At 34.9% G+C, this 19369-nt stretch overlaps 1 protein-coding gene across 1 annotated transcript; it reads right to left on the bottom strand.

The window, feature by feature from the left end:
• Positions 1 to 4159: 4159 nt before the first annotated feature.
• LOC131931470 (uncharacterized) lies at positions 4160 to 17471 on the bottom strand. Its single transcript, XM_059288281.1, has 9 exons — positions 17310 to 17471; positions 10115 to 11063; positions 9382 to 9512; positions 8574 to 8652; positions 7682 to 7786; positions 6880 to 7049; positions 5871 to 5970; positions 5355 to 5460; positions 4160 to 4735 (listed from the first exon to the last, which is right to left on the bottom strand). The coding sequence occupies exons 2-9, from the start codon at positions 11039 to 11041 to the stop codon at positions 4590 to 4592; spliced, it is 1764 nt and encodes a 587-aa protein (XP_059144264.1). The 5' UTR covers positions 11042 to 11063; positions 17310 to 17471; the 3' UTR covers positions 4160 to 4589.
• Between the last annotated feature and the right edge of the window lie 1898 nt (positions 17472 to 19369).

Raw genomic sequence — 19369 nt, 5'->3', positions numbered from 1 at the left:
AGTTTAATTGTTGTTTTTAACATAAGGAATTTATAAAACGAAATATTCGTAAAGTCCTTTTTATTTACCATCTACATTCTCGCAGACATTACCGTGATGACATATGGAGCTATAACTCGTGCCTTATGTACTACAAGATCTACGAGAAATATCCTGAAAGTTTTCATATCGACGCCAGGTTACAGGTTCGTGGCTGTCTTGTTTCCTGACATTTTCTTTTTTACACTTCTGTTATATTTCAAGTAAACTCCTCTAGAAAGAAACTACATCCGGATGTTTAATACTAAGTTTAACAACTCATTTAGCTTGCCCCAACTAATAACCCCCCTCCGATAAATCGACCCAGTCAAAATAGCCCCGTCAAAAGAGCCCCAAAATATTGGCTATGGCCAACTGGGCTCCCGTCCTGTTGACCCAGACATATTGGCTTCCGACAATTGGGCTCCAGACAAATGGGCTCACGATTAATTTGCTCCTGACAAATGTGCTCCCGACATAATTCTCCAAACAAATAGTCTCCCGACAAAATAGCTCCTAGCATACTGGCTCAAAATAAATTAATCGTATCACCACTACTTGCAATATATTAGTAATAGATCCTAACTTCAGATTTCTCTATACCTTTAATTAAGCAATTTCCAATAGCCGGTAAAATATTTGATTATATTTCTAGTTTCTCAACAAACAAAAATTACAGCTTTGTTTCACTTAAAGTGTCTTACTTACGTCTTACAAGATTGTAAGATCCAATTTAGGGAATCTCACTCCAGTTTTAATTCATTTGATTTTCACGCATCACTTTAAAAAATTGTTTTCTTTCTTTTCACAGGTAGGATGTAGTTTAGGCATCTGCCACCCGACATGGTTCAGTGATTTTCAACGTAATTGGAACGATCGTCGTCCAACACCAAGGGTAAACATAGAGGAGGCTAATTGTACGTAATGTTTTCTAACTAATTGTGTCCATTCGAAAGGTTTAGGTCTTAGGTTAAGGTTTACGTTTAGGTTTATTTTTAGGCCTAGGATTAGGTTAAGGTTTATGCTTAGGGTTAGTTTTGGGTTTGGTTTTAGATTTAAGGTCAGGTTTTGGCTTTAGTTATGTTTCCGGTTAGGGTTAGTGTTTACTTCTCTATAACACATTCAGTTCAGTCGAAGTATAACATTGTCTTTTGCATCGATCTTATTATTCTTGACTTAGAATATTCACAAATAACAACTAGTTCATGGGTATTATGGTTAGGGTAAGAGTTAGGGTTTATCTTTCCATAACACCTTCAGTTCAGTCTAGGTATAACACATAGTCTTTTGTATCGATCTCATTATTTTCGAATTAGAATATTCGCGAATGACCACTAGTACACGCTGCGCTTTATTTGTATCCAGACAAATGAAAGTAATAGATGCATTTTTTATTAATATTTAAAAGACATTTGTGTCTATCTATTCAACGCGTTGTTTATATGTCTATGCAATTATCAACCTTTTATTTTTATAGATACCATTTGTTTTTGTTTTATTGGCATCTTTTTGGCAGTCGGGGTAATATTTATCGCCCCCCCCCACCCCACGTCCCCTGTAACATTTTTGAGATAGAAATTTACGCCCAGCGTAGATTGAGGCACCTACCTCACAGATGATTATGCTCTAATACTAAATATGACACTAAACAAATTGTACGTATTTAAAAAAATTTCTATAACGATTTAAAATGTTGAATCTAAACGGGTAAAAACATGGTTTGGTGCTGTGTGTAATAGGGTTTCATTATCTCAATGCTGACGAAAACTTCTATCTGCTGATAAAATATTAGAAACATAATCATTTATTAATTATACTTTAAAATTGCTGGGTAAAATTTAAAAAAAAATGGTATTTGAAAACTAAAATGAATTATTGCGCTATTTCACTTTTCAGCTTTTCAAATTTTCGAACACAAAGATTTTACTCCCTTTACCTCGTTCTCTCAACACGTCAACGAAACTAGTATTGAGGGTGTTCTTCTTAGAAGAGTAATGGCAGCCATAAGAAAAGCTGGGAAACACCATCTGTTGGTAGAAGTGTGAACACATCAACAAAACGTTAATGGCACATAAACCGTCGCTTTAAAAAATTTCCATGTGTATTTATAAAGTAACTAGTTGTAAATCATATAAGGCAGCGACGTAATTAAACTCACTATTCAGAAACACCTATATCTCAATTAAATTCACTATACAAAAATATCATCAAGGATGGTACACAATCCATGGAGAGAGAAAGTTTATTATGAAAAGCGTGCTTTAATGTATATTTAACTTTGTCGATATAAAAACCATTTTAGTGAAAATGTAAATAGAAAGCTATGCAGATGTTGATACATAGCTTGTAAAGGTCTAAGCCTAGAATTAATACAACTTGTAAAAATCATTTTCAGTGATGATGCTGTTTTTTACCGTACATTTGTAAATGCAAATTTTTGTAGAAGATTTGCAAATAAATGTGAAAAAAAGTTTATGAATTTGTTTGTTTTACCTAAATACTTATATATACATTGACCCGAAACATACGATTTTATAATCGTGAGTTTCTTTGGTCAGATCACTCATTTTACAATAAAACATAATCCAGCTAGCACAAAGCACATACAACGTAAACTATGGAAGTGAAGTGTTTTAAACGGTAGCTGATAGGGTTTTGTTTACAAACTTTTATATAGTTCGCAACGGATTGTTTGTTTGTGTCTTGGTTGGTTGGTTTGTTGGTTGGTTGGTTGGCTGGTTGTTTAGTTGGTTGGTTGGTTGGTTGGTTGGTTTGTTGGGTGGTTAGGTGGTTGGGTGGTTGGGTGGTTGAGTGGTTGGGTGGTTGGGTGGTGTGTTGGTTGGTTGGTTGGTTGGTTGGTTGGTTGGTTGGTTGGTTGGTTGGCTGACTGGTTGGTTGGTTGGTTGGTTGGTTGGTTGGTTGGTTGGTTGGTTGGTTGGTTGGTTGGGTGGTTGGGTGGTGTGTTGGTTGGTTGGTTGGTTGGTTGGTTGGTTGGTTGGTTGGTTGGTTGGTTGGTTGGTTGGTTGGTTGGTTGGTTGGTTGGTTGGTTGGTTGGTTGGTTGGTTGGTGTGTGTGTGCGTGTTTGTTGGATTGTTTGTTTGTTTTGTTTGTTTGTTTGTAAATTTGTATCTAATCTTGCAAATCGTTGGTCTCTCATGAAATCTTTTTTTTTATTTTAGCGAAAAAAAGCTTGTTTGAAAGAAAGCAGATTAGTTTTAATTTCTTATTTTCCGTGTGCATTAAAAAGATTGCTGCTATTAAAGTTTTTTTTTGCTGTATTTTCAAAATAACTATAAAAGATGTAGTTGATCGTTAGATATAAAAGAGAGGTAACCAATAAATATTTACCATGATGTGCTGTTACTAGAAGATGTAAAGATTACGGAATTGTAGCTGTCTTTATACATATTCTAATACTGTAGTCGAACACAGTGCTGTTTCTTCATCATTTTAAGACCCATGTAATTTATTTTATGTATTTATTTTAAAAACCATAAATTTTGTCATTTAAAACTTAGGGTAATAATTTTTTAATTGTAAGTTGTAAATACTTGTACGTTAAACTACTTTGTAATTAATTTTATATTCAAAGGGATTTCCTCTCATATAACAAACATGTAAGGGTCAACATGTTATACAGTATATGACCCCTTGACTCAAACATTTCCTGCTCTTCTCTCTACGCTTGCTTTTATAGGCTCCATCCACCCGAGAACAATCTTCATGACAGCAGTTGTTTGATGTTAGAGTTGTCTCTCTTAGATGGGTAGCTCTCACTAGTTCAAGCGCATCGGAACTTTAATTTTTTTTTATCCAGCGAGATTTATATATATATATATATATATATATATATATATATATATATATATATATATATATATATATATATATACATATATATATATATATATATATATATATATGTAAATATATATATATATATATATATATATATATATATATATTTATATATATATATATATATATATATGTATATATACTGTGACACCAGAATAAGATGTTTTCAGTGAAAAAACAACAACATCAAAATACTTTTCAAACACATTTTATCAACAAAATAATAAATATATTTCTTAACAATCACACGTGAAAAGAAGTGAAAAACTGGATTTCTTTTTATAGTTAAAAATATAACTCACTGGTCTGACAGATGATGGAATGATTGTTCTTTAGAAACCTAGGCACAGAGCTTGGGCAGCTGATTTAGGAGAGCAAGATTTTGTCTAAGTATCAGTCGACACATCTGATTGGCTAAAGAGGGAGGCGCTGCTTATACAATTTGGCATCAGCGGTGTTGCAGAGCTGCCCAAATGAGTCTTGAGTTTGTGATCCTGTTCCATAAGAGGCTCAACTCCTGTTATGTTTCGGAGTTTCTCCCCTGGATAGGTTGCTGTCCCTACTTAACGAACCGTATCTGGCCGGGTGTTTGAATTCTGGATTTTTAAGCCAGCGACCAAGCAATTCCCAACCAAATCACAGCGTCTTATCTTTTCTTGCATAACAATATTCGCATTATAACAACAACAGAGAACAGTTGGCTTTATAAGTTTTCAGTCTTCCACTAAGTGGGCCTTCCCAGCCTTCCTAATTGCGGCCATGACGTTCTTGACTAGGATGGCATCGATGCTGGTTTTGTTCTGGTGTTGGGAGAACGAGTTAAATGTTACGCCCGGCTTGCGTTCAAATATGTGAAAAGCTGAAATAAAATTATTTATTTTAAACTCAAAGAAAGATAAAGAACAATATTATACTTCTATGCTATATCGAAAGAAAGGGCGCCTGGAAGCGGAGTCTTCTCGAAGAACTGAAGCCAACAGGGATGTCTTGGGCGATAGCTAAATTAATAGCCGGGGATAAGATGAAATGGATGGAAATGAGGGAGGCTCTATGTTCCATAAGGAGCAAAGAGGCCTAAGTCAACTAAGTAAGTCAAGTCTATGATCTATCAATGCATATATATATATATATATATATATATATATATATATATATATATACAAATATATATATACATATATATATATATATATATATATATATATATATATATATATATATATATATATATATATATATATATATATATATATATATATATATATATATATATATATATATATATATATATGTTGCCTGTGTGTGTTTGTGTGTGATAACTTGTCAAATGTAATTGTTAAAACATTATATATATATATATATATATATATATATATATATATATATATATATATATGTTGCCTGTGTGTGTGTTTGTGTGTGATAACTGGTCTTATGTAATTGTTAAAACATTATTCTACTTGAAACTATAAACCAACCATTAGCCTCCTGTATATTGACACGGGTAGTTGGCCGTAGATCGCCAATGACCCGCTGAAAATCGTCGTGCCATGCAGGGTGGCATATGCCCTTAAAACATCCAACCTGTGAAGATATAAACATAAATTTCCTTTTTTTTAAAAATTAGCATCCCTTTACTAGTTAAAATAATCACATGGTCATTTTATTCTTACAATATTTTATTAAAGCTTAAGTAAGATTTTTTACCATTTTAATTTATAATTTGCCTATTTAAAAACACGAAGTTAGTCATTGTGTATGCTTTTAAGATTTAGAGAGTACTTCTGTTTAAAAATAAGTACAACTTTAAAGTCTTTTAATAGTGTACATGTTTTATTTTTTATCTGTTAAGCATTTCATTTAAGGTTCTAGTTATCCCACATGTTATGTTGACTTAGTTATAGGAGTATTCATATTTGGTAAAAAGAAAGCTGTTTACAATACGTACAACGCTGGGTAATTTAGCTAGTACTCAATAAAAAGCAATTTCATACCTGTAGTCTGTTGTCAATGTGAAAACTTTCTGGATATTTTTCGTAGATCTTGTAATACATGTAACATGAGTTCAGTGCCCAAAGGTCGTCACGAAAATACCTTATCCAATGATGGATATAAACGAGTTAAAGAAATCATGTAAGCTTTTTTTTTTCTATTAGATAATTTAACTTTTCTGTTATCAAGAAAAACTGTTTTTAGCTAACCTACATTATTTTTTCATTGTTTGATTTTACAACGGCGAATACTATTAGGTACATTTAAAAATTTACAAATAAAAGTTCACCAATTTAAATTATCAATTTAAAATAAAATCAAGAGCCCGTAAATATAGAATATAATCTCCATAATGGCATCAGTTACTAAACATTAAACTTTTGTACTGTAACAAGTAGCAAAAATTGCCGTACAGCAAGAAAAAAAAGTACACTTGTTTAAATTGTAAATATCATTTTATTGTTTCCCTTTACTTGTAAATATTTTTTTTTATTCAACTTTGTTTGAATAGACTAACATAGCTGATTACGTACATAGATATTCAGACCTATTTGGGGCGGGGGGAGTACTGCACGCCCACCCTCCCACCCCACCCTCTAAGGGCCGTACACCGCCTCTCGTACAATAGGGAAAAAACAAAAAATTGAAATAAAATATATAATTTTTGACCAGTGTCCCCCACCTAAGATATTTAAGTGTACCCTCCACACAGATTTTCAAGTGCCAAACCCTTGAGAAAAATATGTCTGAAAGAAAAACTAGATATCACTTTATTTTATTACTGATATGATCAGAGGCGTAGCGACCCCTCCCTGCGCCCTGGTACAAACTTTCAATTTGGTGCCCCCCCCCCCCCCCCCTCATATATTTTTTAAAAATATCTATAATTCAAAAGAGCAGCTAAAATGAGTGTATTTTGGAGCCCCTTGGGGTCGGCGCACGGGGACATGCGTACCCCCCCCTACCCGTCGCTACGCCTCTGGATATAACAACAGTAGCACGTAATCTTACTTGAAAGTCTCGAGCATTTTTGACAAGAATAAAGCTTTAGGCCTGGCCACGATCAGCCCATTGTTGATGGTCCTGGGCCACACGTCTCGTTGTTGCCAGTCGTAGCTCCCCAGCACTGGGTGACGTCTCTGGTCTTCAGACAGCGGCTTCACCCAGATCACGTCATTGTCCTTGAACAAATGTTCATACATTAAAACGTGGTACGACGTGGTCGGGTCGTAGAGCGCTCGACTGATAAACAGAATGTCCTGAGTTCAAATCTCGGCGCAGAACTAAGTCTTAGTATATTTATATAAAAAACCTAAATTGTATGTTCCTCTATAAACCTAAATTATATGTTCCACCATAAACCTAGATTGTATGGTCCACCAAAATCCTACTGAGTATATTCATCCAAAACCTACCTTGTATGTTCCTCTATAAACCTACATTGAGTGTTCCCCAAAATACCTACATTGCATGTTCCCCAAAGTACCTACATTGTATGTTCCCCAAAATACCTACATTGCATGTTTCCCAAAATACCTACATTATGTTCCCCAAAATACCTACATTGCATGTTCCCCAAAGTACCTACATTGTATGCTCCCCAAAATACCTATATTGCATGTTTCCCAAAATACCTACATTGTATGTTCCCCAAAATACCTACATTGCATGTTCCCCAAAGTACCTACATTGCATGTTTCCCAAAATACCTACATTGTATGTTCCCCAAAATAACTACTTTGTATGTTACCAAAAATACCTACATTGTATGTTCCCCGAAATACCTACATTGCATGTTCCCCAAAATACCTACATTGTATGTCCCCCCATATTTGTAGAGAATCTGTACTCTGAGTATATCTGACTTGTGCTCCATGACATTTATATCTTGTTGAAACACGGAGTAAGGCTGGTCAACCTACAAAAGTAGGGGAAGCAACTAGAGACATTGTTCTATTTACACATTAAATTTTATAGGGACTGAAACTGTGTACATTTGAGCGTATATTTTTAAGTTAGCGTCTAAATTTAATGTTACTAAACTTGCCAATATTTAATTATATGAGACGGCGTGGCATAGCGATAGAGAGCTAGACTGCTATTTCGAGTTCAAATCAGTGGAGCGTACTTGAGTCCACCCAGCTCTGATGGGTATATAACTTACGTTAGGGAAACAAAAGCGGCTGGGCATAGTGCTGACCACGCAATCTCTCCATGTCGAGGTATCTGAAGCAGATGAACTCTACTTCATCTGCCAAACACATGTTGATTAATATTTCACTCTACTATTTATAAGTCGACCGCTTAAACATTTTAAGTGATTTTATTTTAAAGTTGCAAACCTTAAGTTAATAAGGTTAAATATTTCTAATCATTTGAAGTAGGAATAAATAGAACTTGAAGATGTTCTAAATATTAACTACAAAACTGGATTGTAGTGTTAGGCTGGAAAATGTACTACATGTAACAATCTACTACTTATATGTAAGATGGTAGTCCTGTGTCATGTTTTTGTGTGTTGTTCGTATCGGGCTTGTGAGTAGATGAATTTATTTCCATGGTATTTCATGTTAACAAAGTAAAAATATTTTTCTTGAAATCAAATTCGTATGCTAGCAGTTTTTTGTTTTAACTTGAAAATTACAGGTTACGGGCGGTTATTAGGTTAATATATAGACCTATATAGCATAAAAAAAAAAACTTACATAAACAAACGTGACGTTTTCGCTTTTCAACCTGTCCCAAAATTTACCTGACGGCTCTGTGTCACCGTGTACGTACACTCTGTGGGTTTTTAAAGGTAATCATGACGGTAATGTTTTTATGACAGTCAAGTTAGGATACCATACATTTAATTCGATCTAAAGTTGTGTAATATGTGTGTGTGTATGTAACGAATTTGTAACAGTTACCACTTTGTAACATAATTTAGTAAATTATTTTTTTGGATCCACGGTTTAATTTGAGAACCGGTTTTAAGACTAAAATGTTATGGAATGTTCTTGTAACTTTAAAATTATAGAACCAATAACGTTATAACCTGGTGCTGAATTTATTTTATTTAGGCAGTAAAATGTACCTTTACCGACAACTAAAACTGCAGTAAAAGTGAAGTCTCAATGAATATAAAATACAGTGAATTAAAAATAAAAGCTTCAGCTAAGTTAAAATAATACTAATAAAATGTTTATAAAAATGAAAACAGTTATTGTTTACAAATAACTAAATTCATCGAATTGTATAGTTGTATCTAGATACGTTATAGAAAAATTATCTAGATACACATGCATTTTTTTCTTGCATTATATTATTACATAAAAACATGAAATGCAAAGAAGTGAGTCCAGATGAATCCCACCAAGCAAGTGAACATATGTCAAACTAATCAACATACATAAACTCCATACACAACATACACATAAACTCTCACGTCAACACTTCATAAGATCCAATCACCTGCCATTGTAATTAGAAGAGCTCATCTGTAAAAGCCAAAGCTATATCAAAACCTACCTTTCAAAACCGCCTAAATATAAGGAAGAAATGATGTTGACGTAATTCTCGAAGCTCCAAACGATCGGTTGCCCAGGATTTTTATTGAGGTAGATCACGTGATTGATGAGTGGAACCAACTCAGGCGTGTCCTGGGGTTTCAAGAATGCAGGTTAATGCTCAGGTTAAGTTACATGTTATAGGCTAACTACTACAGATGCTTCGTTATACTAGCGTATCAACTCACACACATTATATATATATATATATATATATATATATATATATATATATATATATATATATATATATATATTTATATTTATATATAGGCCTATATGCTATATATTATATCAAATAAGCGATGAAAATGTATAAAGAAAAAAAATGTTAAATATAGGTCTTGGAATATAAAAAAAATTAAAATTATTTTAGATGAAATAAATGTATTACTGTTAAAATTTTATAAATGTGTATTATTCATGTAGATCGGAAAAAGGAAAAGAAAAATAATTCTTATAGGTCAAGAAATATAAAATATATACATTTTTTGCTTACATACAAGTATATTTATTCATTATGTCATTAAAAGTTGAATTCCGCTACTTCAGGTGACAACTTTTGAAAAAAAAACAAAAAAGTCTTTTCATTGGAGACAATAATCGGTTACGAAAATTAAAGCTAATAGAGGGTGAATAATAAAAGCCTAGATAGCTACTTTTAATCAAAATCGTTTGTTTTAAGAAAAACTTACTATAGTTTGTTGTGTATCACTGTAACACAGCCATCTCAAAAAGGCGTTTTGTGGAGACGAGCTGTTTAAGATGTTCTCTGGAAATATTGGAGTCGGTAACACAACACACGGTGACGTCATGGTACCGACATTATCTGAACTTTGACCCTCGTTATCAAACTGCTCGGGAGTGTAGCATTCGATCGTTTGGTTTAAGACACTATTTTTAAATAGTTTGATATCAGATTCATTTTTCCCATCAATTCCTTGTTTGACATTGACAAACACTATCATATCTTCACTGCTAGAACTACCCTGTTTTTGATACGTGAAATATTTCCCAGTCTTCCATGTGTCAGGGACATGCGTCAACACGGCCCTCTCACCTACATAGAAACCCCCAACTTTGTTTGATGCCATTTGTTCCAGAGCAACGTCCACGGCGTCCATTGTGTTGCATTGAATTGGTCTGTTAATTTTCCTAAAAATCAAATTAGCCAAAGACTGTTTTAATTCTGGGAACCAAGAATGATAAAAACTTCCATCTGTCTTAGGAAGGCTGTTATAGTAGAAGAATATTCTCAACGGTTCAAAAACTTTGACGATGCTCAGCACCCCCAAGTATTCTCTAAATGTGAAGATTTTATCCCCGCACCAAACATAATGTGCTGTTGTAGGGATCTCTCCTGGTATAGACTGCTTAATGTGAGGACCCTTTAGTATATCTCTAACCATTTCAAACTTTTTAAACTCTTGATGGTTTTTTAAATCTACAGTCATTTTTAACACTTTAAGAACATGATCGCTGGAATTTTCAAGTTGTATTGTGGCTCTAGGCTTGTTTTCATAATCGTTGCAGCTTTGTTTAATCCAAATTACACTTAATATAACAGTGAGCAGGGCTACACCAGTCAATGTAAGAAAATTCCTAATTCGTTGATTCAACATTGTATATCCGTCTAAAATTATTCTGAAAATGGAAATACATTACATTAACTATACTTGCACATTGTAAAAGTAATAATTAGTTACTTCTTATCTCAATGTGTAATACTTAATTAAATTGAAAATGTAATTAAAGTTATTAGGGTATAACTGAAACAAAACATGTTTATCCACATACTATCTTGATTTTTTAAAGTAATAATTATGCTTTCTGAAATTTTATGGTTTTTAGGCGAATAGAACTCGATACTTTTTTCGGATTAGCTGCCAATAGCTTTACTGACTCTACCACGATGAGCCTTCCCCGAACGATTGTTTCATTTATATTTATATTTAATTTATATAGTTTATTAGTAAGTACTTACAGTATAAAATAAATATTTCACCGAAGCACACAAACTAGAAAGCATATGCCTTCATATACGCAAGGACAACAACAGAGACGATAAAGGAAGATCTAGCGCACCATTTGTGTCACACATCTGCTGCCGTTTAACGGTTTTTTTCTATCCACAATTACACAGTCAGATTACACCGTGTTTAACACAGTCAGATTACATCGTGTTTAAAACAGTCAGATTACACCGTGTTTAAAATAGTTCAGTGTGTTTTCATAGGGAGCTTTTTCTTGATAAGTTAGCTTATGATTAATAACTCCAGAAACCCGAGTTCGAATCCCCTAGAAGAAGCTAGTTGGTTAGGGATAGCAACTAGCCGCCCTTTGAAAGCAACAATTCTAGTTGAAAAAAAAAATCAAAATCGATTTACTTGCACATTATTTGTGTATCGACAAAGGCTATGAAAGCTAATCCAAAAAGAAAATTAGGCTGAAATTTGAACTAATGGTTCACAAAAAGCATAATGCGTTGAAACATAAAACATACTTGTGTTGGGGAAATCCTTGATATTACAAAATGGAAAGTATACGTACATTCTGATAACAGAGAACTGGTCTGTTTTGGTATAAAATGATATTCCCTTAAATTACAAGTTTTCCCTTGGAAACTGTTATAATCATTATAATGCAACTTATAAATATCGTTTTCAACAGTACGATGGTTATGTGCAATTTTTGACAGCATTATCTTGTCATCTTAGATTGAAAAGTTGAAATTAGATGGATAGACAATAGCCTAAGAGAGAAAAGCCCAATTCAAATCTATTTTATCTATAACGAGCCGACCCGCTGCGTATCATACGCCGCTATTTAGTTGCTGTTTTTTTCTACTGTTCAGTAATTTATAATTTGTGAATTCGACAGAACCAATGCTGCCACTGAAAATATTTGCTTAAAAACACTAAACCCTCATTTCCCCCCCCCCCCCCCCACGTGAAAGCAGCCTCCTCTTAGTTACCTCCTCTAAGTTTAAAATAGTTTCAAACTAAATTATCTGCCCCTAATAGCCGTCACCAAACCCGACTCTACGATTGTAAAATGTAAACAGCGTGAACCACAGCTCACCAGATAATGTGAGGGGGTGGGGGGGTGGTAGCGATAGAGAGGAAAAGAGGGGACTGTAAGGCGCGCTTGCAGCTTGTTTTCTAAAGGCTCCCAGAAGAGAATTATATATATAGATTATGTGGAAACAATAAGTTAGTATGATCAAAAATTCTTTCATTGTGTCAAGCTGTTTCATATAATTTATTATATTAGACCATATATTGGTGATAAAAATTGCGTGGGTTGAATTGATATTAATTTATTGATTTCACTGTCATCTCGCAAGAGAAACAAAGACAAAAACAAGGTAGTTCAATAGTTTTAATGAAACATCAGTCAGTTAGCCTACATCTGTTACATTTTAGTAGAGACAAAAAATCAATCGCCAAGACTTAAAATTAATGAAGAAAATACGAACTAACTGATTCTATTTTCAGTCAATGTACTCTCGTAGAAAAATAATTTAGCGCAATGCTTATTAGTTTGTCACATTTAACCATTAAAATATATTATAATTTAAAATCAGTCAATATAGATTTAATTACATTTACAAATTATTCGAGATGACATTTATAGATCAATCAAACAAATATCGATCCTACAAAACCAATCCGCTGTTTACTAAGTTAAATAGAAATTACTAGAACAGAACAAAAGACAGATCTTATCGGAACAAAACAAAAAAAAAATAACATAAGTTGTAGTAACAATTTTTAAATGGTAAAATTTCTTTTTAACACAACTATTAACATGGCATAAACATAGAACGATATGTCTTATAGATACTTAATAGAGAATTAGAGAAAGTATTCATAATATACTTGTTTAAAAAGTGCCAAAACAAAAACCAAACGCAAACTTAACCGCAAATACAAACGCAAACTCATACATAAACGCAAACACAAACGCAAACAAAAAAAATTTAACAAAATGTGTGCTTGAGCTAATAATATCATAGCGTAGATGATTGATTTGTTTTTCCTATACTTTATATAATTTTAGTAGTTAGATTGCTGAAGTATAAGTTAATAGTATCTTAGATGGGATAATTTTGAGTAGGGGTAGGCTCCAGAAATAATAAAATCATCTTCTTAATTAATAAGCTTTATTTATCTATTTGTGTTTATCGAAGTTATATTACTTAAAAACTCTAGAAATAATTTGTTTTATCTTAAAATTTGGTATGGTGAAATATTATTAAAATGAATTGCAAAATTGAATGGTATTTCACCATACAACATTTGAAAAAAATCAAATAAAAAAATATTTCTCGATTGTTTATTAGTGGAAAAACTAGCAAGCTGACTGTGTTAGATAGTAAAAGAAGGATCAATGATTTATGATCAGTACATAAGTTATGTCATGAACCTAGAATCTTCCACAAAGTTAGTTTGTTCAAGATGGTCGCCGTTTCCGTGGCAATCATTATGTTAAGAACAGTCCCTGATGCATGAAAATATTATGCCTTAAGAACCCTAACTTAAATACACAAAAACATAGCAAATGCTTATTAGTTAAAACATATATTTTTCCCCCTTTTTCCCGGAGCCTACACTTTTAAATTCGTTTTGCATTTCATATGAGTTGTGTTCAATACCTAACGTCTTATCTGTGCTAAAAGTTTATTCACATAGTACTGGGACAGCTTGAATTCAACTTAAGGCCATGACCTAAATCTTTACGCCACAAAAACAAAGAGATCAGTCGATCCGCTTTTTGTTTAGTACTTTTAGGGGAGAGGGGTGGGGGATGGGGTGGGGTGGGGGTCGTGGTGGAGAGGGAAGTGGGGGGGGGGGGTCGATCATAAAAACTGTTGTATGTCATTAGGGAATGGTCTATATAAAAGTTACATACAGTCTTATTACGTTTAAGCCCGACATCATACAAGTTTTCGACAACTAATTTTTTCCCCCAACTTGAATGGGTTTACCAGAGGCGTAGCGACCCTTCCAGGCGCCCGGGGACAAACTTTCAATTCGGCGCCCCCCTCGGGAGCATCCTGTAATTTTCTCGATTTGCACCCTCCCTTCAAACTTTCAATTTGTACCCCTTCCTCAAACTTAATATTTGCACCCATTTTGGCGCCCCCTAAGGTCGGCGCCCGGGGACGTATGTACCCCCGCCCCCCTCGCTACGCCTCTGGGGTTTACCACTAATTAGGATAGTAAAGCCATTTAGTTATCTAACCTGAACGTTTCCAACCACCACAGCCAACTTTTATTCTTTTATTGCGATTTGATATATGGTACCCCCTCATCCGTCACATTTGCATATGCTATGTGGACAGCAGCTATCTTCTAGCGTGTGTTAAGTCTTTTATTGCCCACTACACACTATACACTGTACGTCAATCAATCAATAGGTCATACTCTCGTGTTACACGCTGTTGTGGTGACTTTTTTGTTTCATTTTTTCTAAAAAATAAGTTGAAGAAGTGTTGTTTTCTGACACGTAAAATTTCACATATTCAGGCATACTCGTAAAAATAATGAATTAGAAGAGTTTTATTGAAATGATAGACCAATCATATTGCTGAACAATAAATCAAAACAATTTTCGATAGGTTGACGACTACCCACATTAGGCTGGGTTGCCATCATTTTACTATACATACAAACAATCGCCTCTCGTGGTCGAGTCGGTAGAGCTCATGGTTGCTAAACCGAAAAGTCTCGAGTTCGAACCCTCGGGTAGATGAGGCTCGTTAGCTGGGGACAGCCACTCTTCTAGAAGAGACAACTCAAAAATCAAACAACTGCTGCCTTGTAGTTGGACATAGGCTATGGAAGCAAATCCAAAAAGAAAAGTAGGCTGAAATCGGAGTCAATGGCCTCAATGGCGCATAACCAGTTGACACGTATACTTAATTATGATGGAGGCGTGGTCGAGTCGGCAAAACCTCATGGTTGTTAAAATTCGAAAAAAAAAATTCTCGAGTTCGAAACCTCTGGTAGATAAGGCTTTCTTCATCTCAACACTAAACATTCAGAAAGAAGAAGTTTGTAGCACCATTATTACGTTTTAAGTTGAAACAATGCTTAAGTTTAAATAATGAACGATTACTCTTTCTTCTTTTCTCTTGCGCTTGTTATAACTTGTTATACGATTATGTGTTTAGCTTGAATGGGTATACTTTATTGCCATGAAACCGTAAACAACACATGTGTTAGTGTGTAAGCCCTTAGTTCCGTGTAGAGTAAACAAGCAACTCATCTAGATACGAGATGGAATGTTATGAAGCATTCACGCAATACAACCCTAACAACATGGATGGGTTATTCACGGTTAAATGATCATTTATTATTAACGAGCCGGCCCGCGGCGTAACATACGCCACTATTTAGTTTTTTTTTTTTTCTACTTTTCAGTGATTCATAATTTGTGAATTCGACGGTACCAACGCTGCCACTGAAAATATTTCTTTAAAACACTTCAAGTAGCACGTTAAGGACCATAACCCCCCCCCCCCCCCTTCCTCCCCCCCTACTTTTAAAATCGTTTCAAACTAAATTATCTGCCCCTAATAGTCGTCACTAAACCCGGCTCTGCTTGTAAACATTTAGAGTGAACACAGCTCACTAAGACCATGTAGGGGTGGGGGTGGTAGGGAGCGCGTTTACAGCTTGTTTTCTAGCGTCTCCCAGAAGAGAATTATATATATATAGATGCATTATTGGAATCTTCACGCATCAGTACCAGCAAGCTGAGGGGGGGGGGAAAGGGGGTGGCGTGTCGGGGTGTTTCTAGCTTCAAGAGTTGAAAACAGGAATTGGTAGTAGAATATTATCGAGAGTCAATAACCTTGTGTAAATTGAAATATAGTGATAGGTAGTGTATTTATATGAGGAGACCGGCTAACAAACATATTACTTAATTTGTTCAGTTAATAGTTGCTCTTAGAATACATGCTATTTGTTTCAATTACGGAAAGAACACGAAACTAAAGGCGTCATCTTCCATGATGAATAGTCATTAACACGTTCATTCTCGTATACATCATTTCTATTGATATAAAAGACTATCTGAAAATTACAACTAAAATCAACATGTTTTTTTTTTGTTACGTGGCTCTTTCACATAAACAAGATGCTATTTTTATTGTTTTTTGTAAGAGGAACCATACAGTGCCAGTTTCTACAATCCTCTTTTTTAAAAGTTTTCTCAATTCTGCATTTTTACTCAAAATTCAAAAATAAAATCGCTAAGGCTCTAGAACCAGTTGTTATACAAGACTGAAACGTTCCCTTGCATTTATCAATATACCATCTACAAAACAACGTGTGTACATTTCGTTTACTAGAATACTTAAGGAAATAATGATATTTATGTAGCAACACCCCCTAATTTATGTGCATAGTTGTACGTACAAATGTGTATAAAAAATTGAATACAAGCTAGCACGATGCAAAAATGTTAAGATGTAAAGGTTGATTTGATAAAACTAAATCTTTCATCAGATTTTTAAAATCTGTTTTAGGAACAAAAGAGATTAAGGCTTATATTACGGGAAATATATTCCATATGTATAATGTCATACAATATACTTTTTTCATGTTTGAGATTAGGTACAAGGTAGAGGGGTATGGCTACTACTATATTTAGTATTAATCGGCAGTCACTATGTGTAGATCAAGCTTAAATTCGATTAAAATGTCGATTCTGGATAAAAATCCATTTTCAATTGTTTTTAAATTTGAAGTTGAGGTGGTGCTTTTGCTGTTGGTTTTGAATTAGAGAACAAGCCAACAATATCAACCTAAAGTCCGCTGTATTTATCCCACAACGGGCCATTCAACTGGTGTATAATATTTAAACAAACTCTGTACTTACCGTATTTTTAGCTACAATAAAATTCCATCGATATTTTATCTAAAACATTGTCTCCAACCATACACACGTGTGGCTAATAATTAAGTTGAAATGATGACTGTTTTAAACGCAGTCTTGTGATTAAAATGTGTCGTAAAAGTGGGTGGGGTCTAGCAGACGACTATGGTTGCTGGCAAGGAAGACGGCGGCCTGTGAGCTTGAACACATCGGTATTTTTTTGTTCGGGGGCTGTGTTGATCGAAGAGAGGTGGATCACGTATTGGATTAACGAGGGGACTGGCGTATTGGATTAACGAGGGGAATGGCGTATTGGATTAACGAGGGGAATGGCGTATTGGATAAACGAGGGGACTGGCGTATTGGATTAACGAGGGGACTGGCGTATTGGATTACCGAGGGAAATGGTGTATTGGATTAACGAGGGGAATGGTTATTGGATTAACGAGAGGAATGGCGTATTTGATTAACGAGGGGAATGGCGTGTTGGATTAACGAGGGGATTGGCGTATTGGATTAACAAGGGGAATGGCGTATTTGATTAACAAGGGGAATGGCGTATTGGATTAACGAGGGGAATGGCGTATTCGATTAAGGAGAGGAATGGTGTATTGGATTAACGAGGGGCATGGCGTATTGGATTAACGAGGTGAATGGCGTATTGTATTAACGAGGGGAATGGCGTATTGTATTAACGAGGGGAAAGGCGTATAGGATTAACGAGGTGAATGGCGTATTGGATTAACGAGTTGAATGGCGTATTGGATTAACGAGGCGAATGGCGTATTGGATTAACGAGGTGAATGGCGTATTTGATTAACGAGGTGAATAGCGGATTGGATTAACGAGGGGAATGGCGTATTGGATTAACGAGGTGAATGGCGTATTGGATTAACGAGGGGAATGGCGTATAGGATTAACGAGAGGAATGGCGTATTGGATTAATGAGGGGAATGGCGTATTGGATTAACGAGGTGAATGGCGGATTGGATTAACGAGAGGAATAGCGTATTGGATTAACGAGGGGAATGGCGTATTGGATTAACGAGGGGAATGTCGTATTGGATTAACGAGAGGAATGGCGTATTGGATTAATGAGGGGAATGGCGTATTGGATTAACGAGGGGAATGGCGTATTGGATTAACGAGGGGAATGGCGTATTGGATTAACGAGGGGAATTGCGTATTGGATTAACGAGGTGAATGGCGTATTGGATTAACGAGGGGAATGGCGTATAGGATTAACGAGGTGAATGGCGTATTGGATTAACAAGGTGAATGGCGTATTGGATTAACGAGGGGAATAGCGTATTGGATTAACGAGGGGAATGGCGTATAGGATTAACGAGGGGAATAGCGGATGGAAGCGCGGAGGGGGAATCTGGAAAAACAAAACATCGAATGTTAAATATCACAATTTAACATACACGTTTAGAAGTTATCCTTCAATCAAATAAAAACTAAAATGACTTTCAAATATGTTCTAAATTCGTTGCACAAAAGTCAAAACAATTCTTAATAATACAACAAGACTAATGATGGGTTTCTATTTTCTAATTCCAAACACGTGATTCTTTCCAACAAGGCATAAAAACTATTCATTTTCTGATGGTTTCAAACAGATTTTATTTCCTTCATTGCTAGGCTGTCTTTTTAAATGAAAACATGTAAAACACTAAAAGAGATGGTTGCTCAAATATATGTAATACAGTTACAATAACGGGGAGGTTGAGGTATATCTGTTGTACAGCGTTAAAGTACGTATTGCAGTTAAAATATTTGTATTAGATAAAAATATTGCAACTGTTGTCGAGTGAGAAAATAGAATTTTAAACATCTGTGACAAAGACTTGCCTGTCTTGGCGTAGGGGGTATAAAAATATCTACCCAGGGTAACCTAAACCTCTGTGTTTTTGTGTGTGCTGCAGTGGCGTAGGCAGGGGGGTTAGGGGGGGGGGGGGGGTTTAGGGGGGGTCACAACCCCCCCCATAGACCCCTCGGTATATATATATATAAAGTATGAGGGAGTTTAAATCGAAAGTTTGAGGGGGGATGCAAATCGA

This window comes from Physella acuta, unplaced genomic scaffold, assembly GCF_028476545.2.
Source record: "Physella acuta isolate Inbredline_101_S28 unplaced genomic scaffold, ASM2847654v3 ptg001976l, whole genome shotgun sequence".
Classification (NCBI taxonomy): domain Eukaryota; kingdom Metazoa; phylum Mollusca; class Gastropoda; family Physidae; genus Physella; species Physella acuta.
This window is presented reverse-complemented; position numbering and strand designations above follow the sequence as displayed.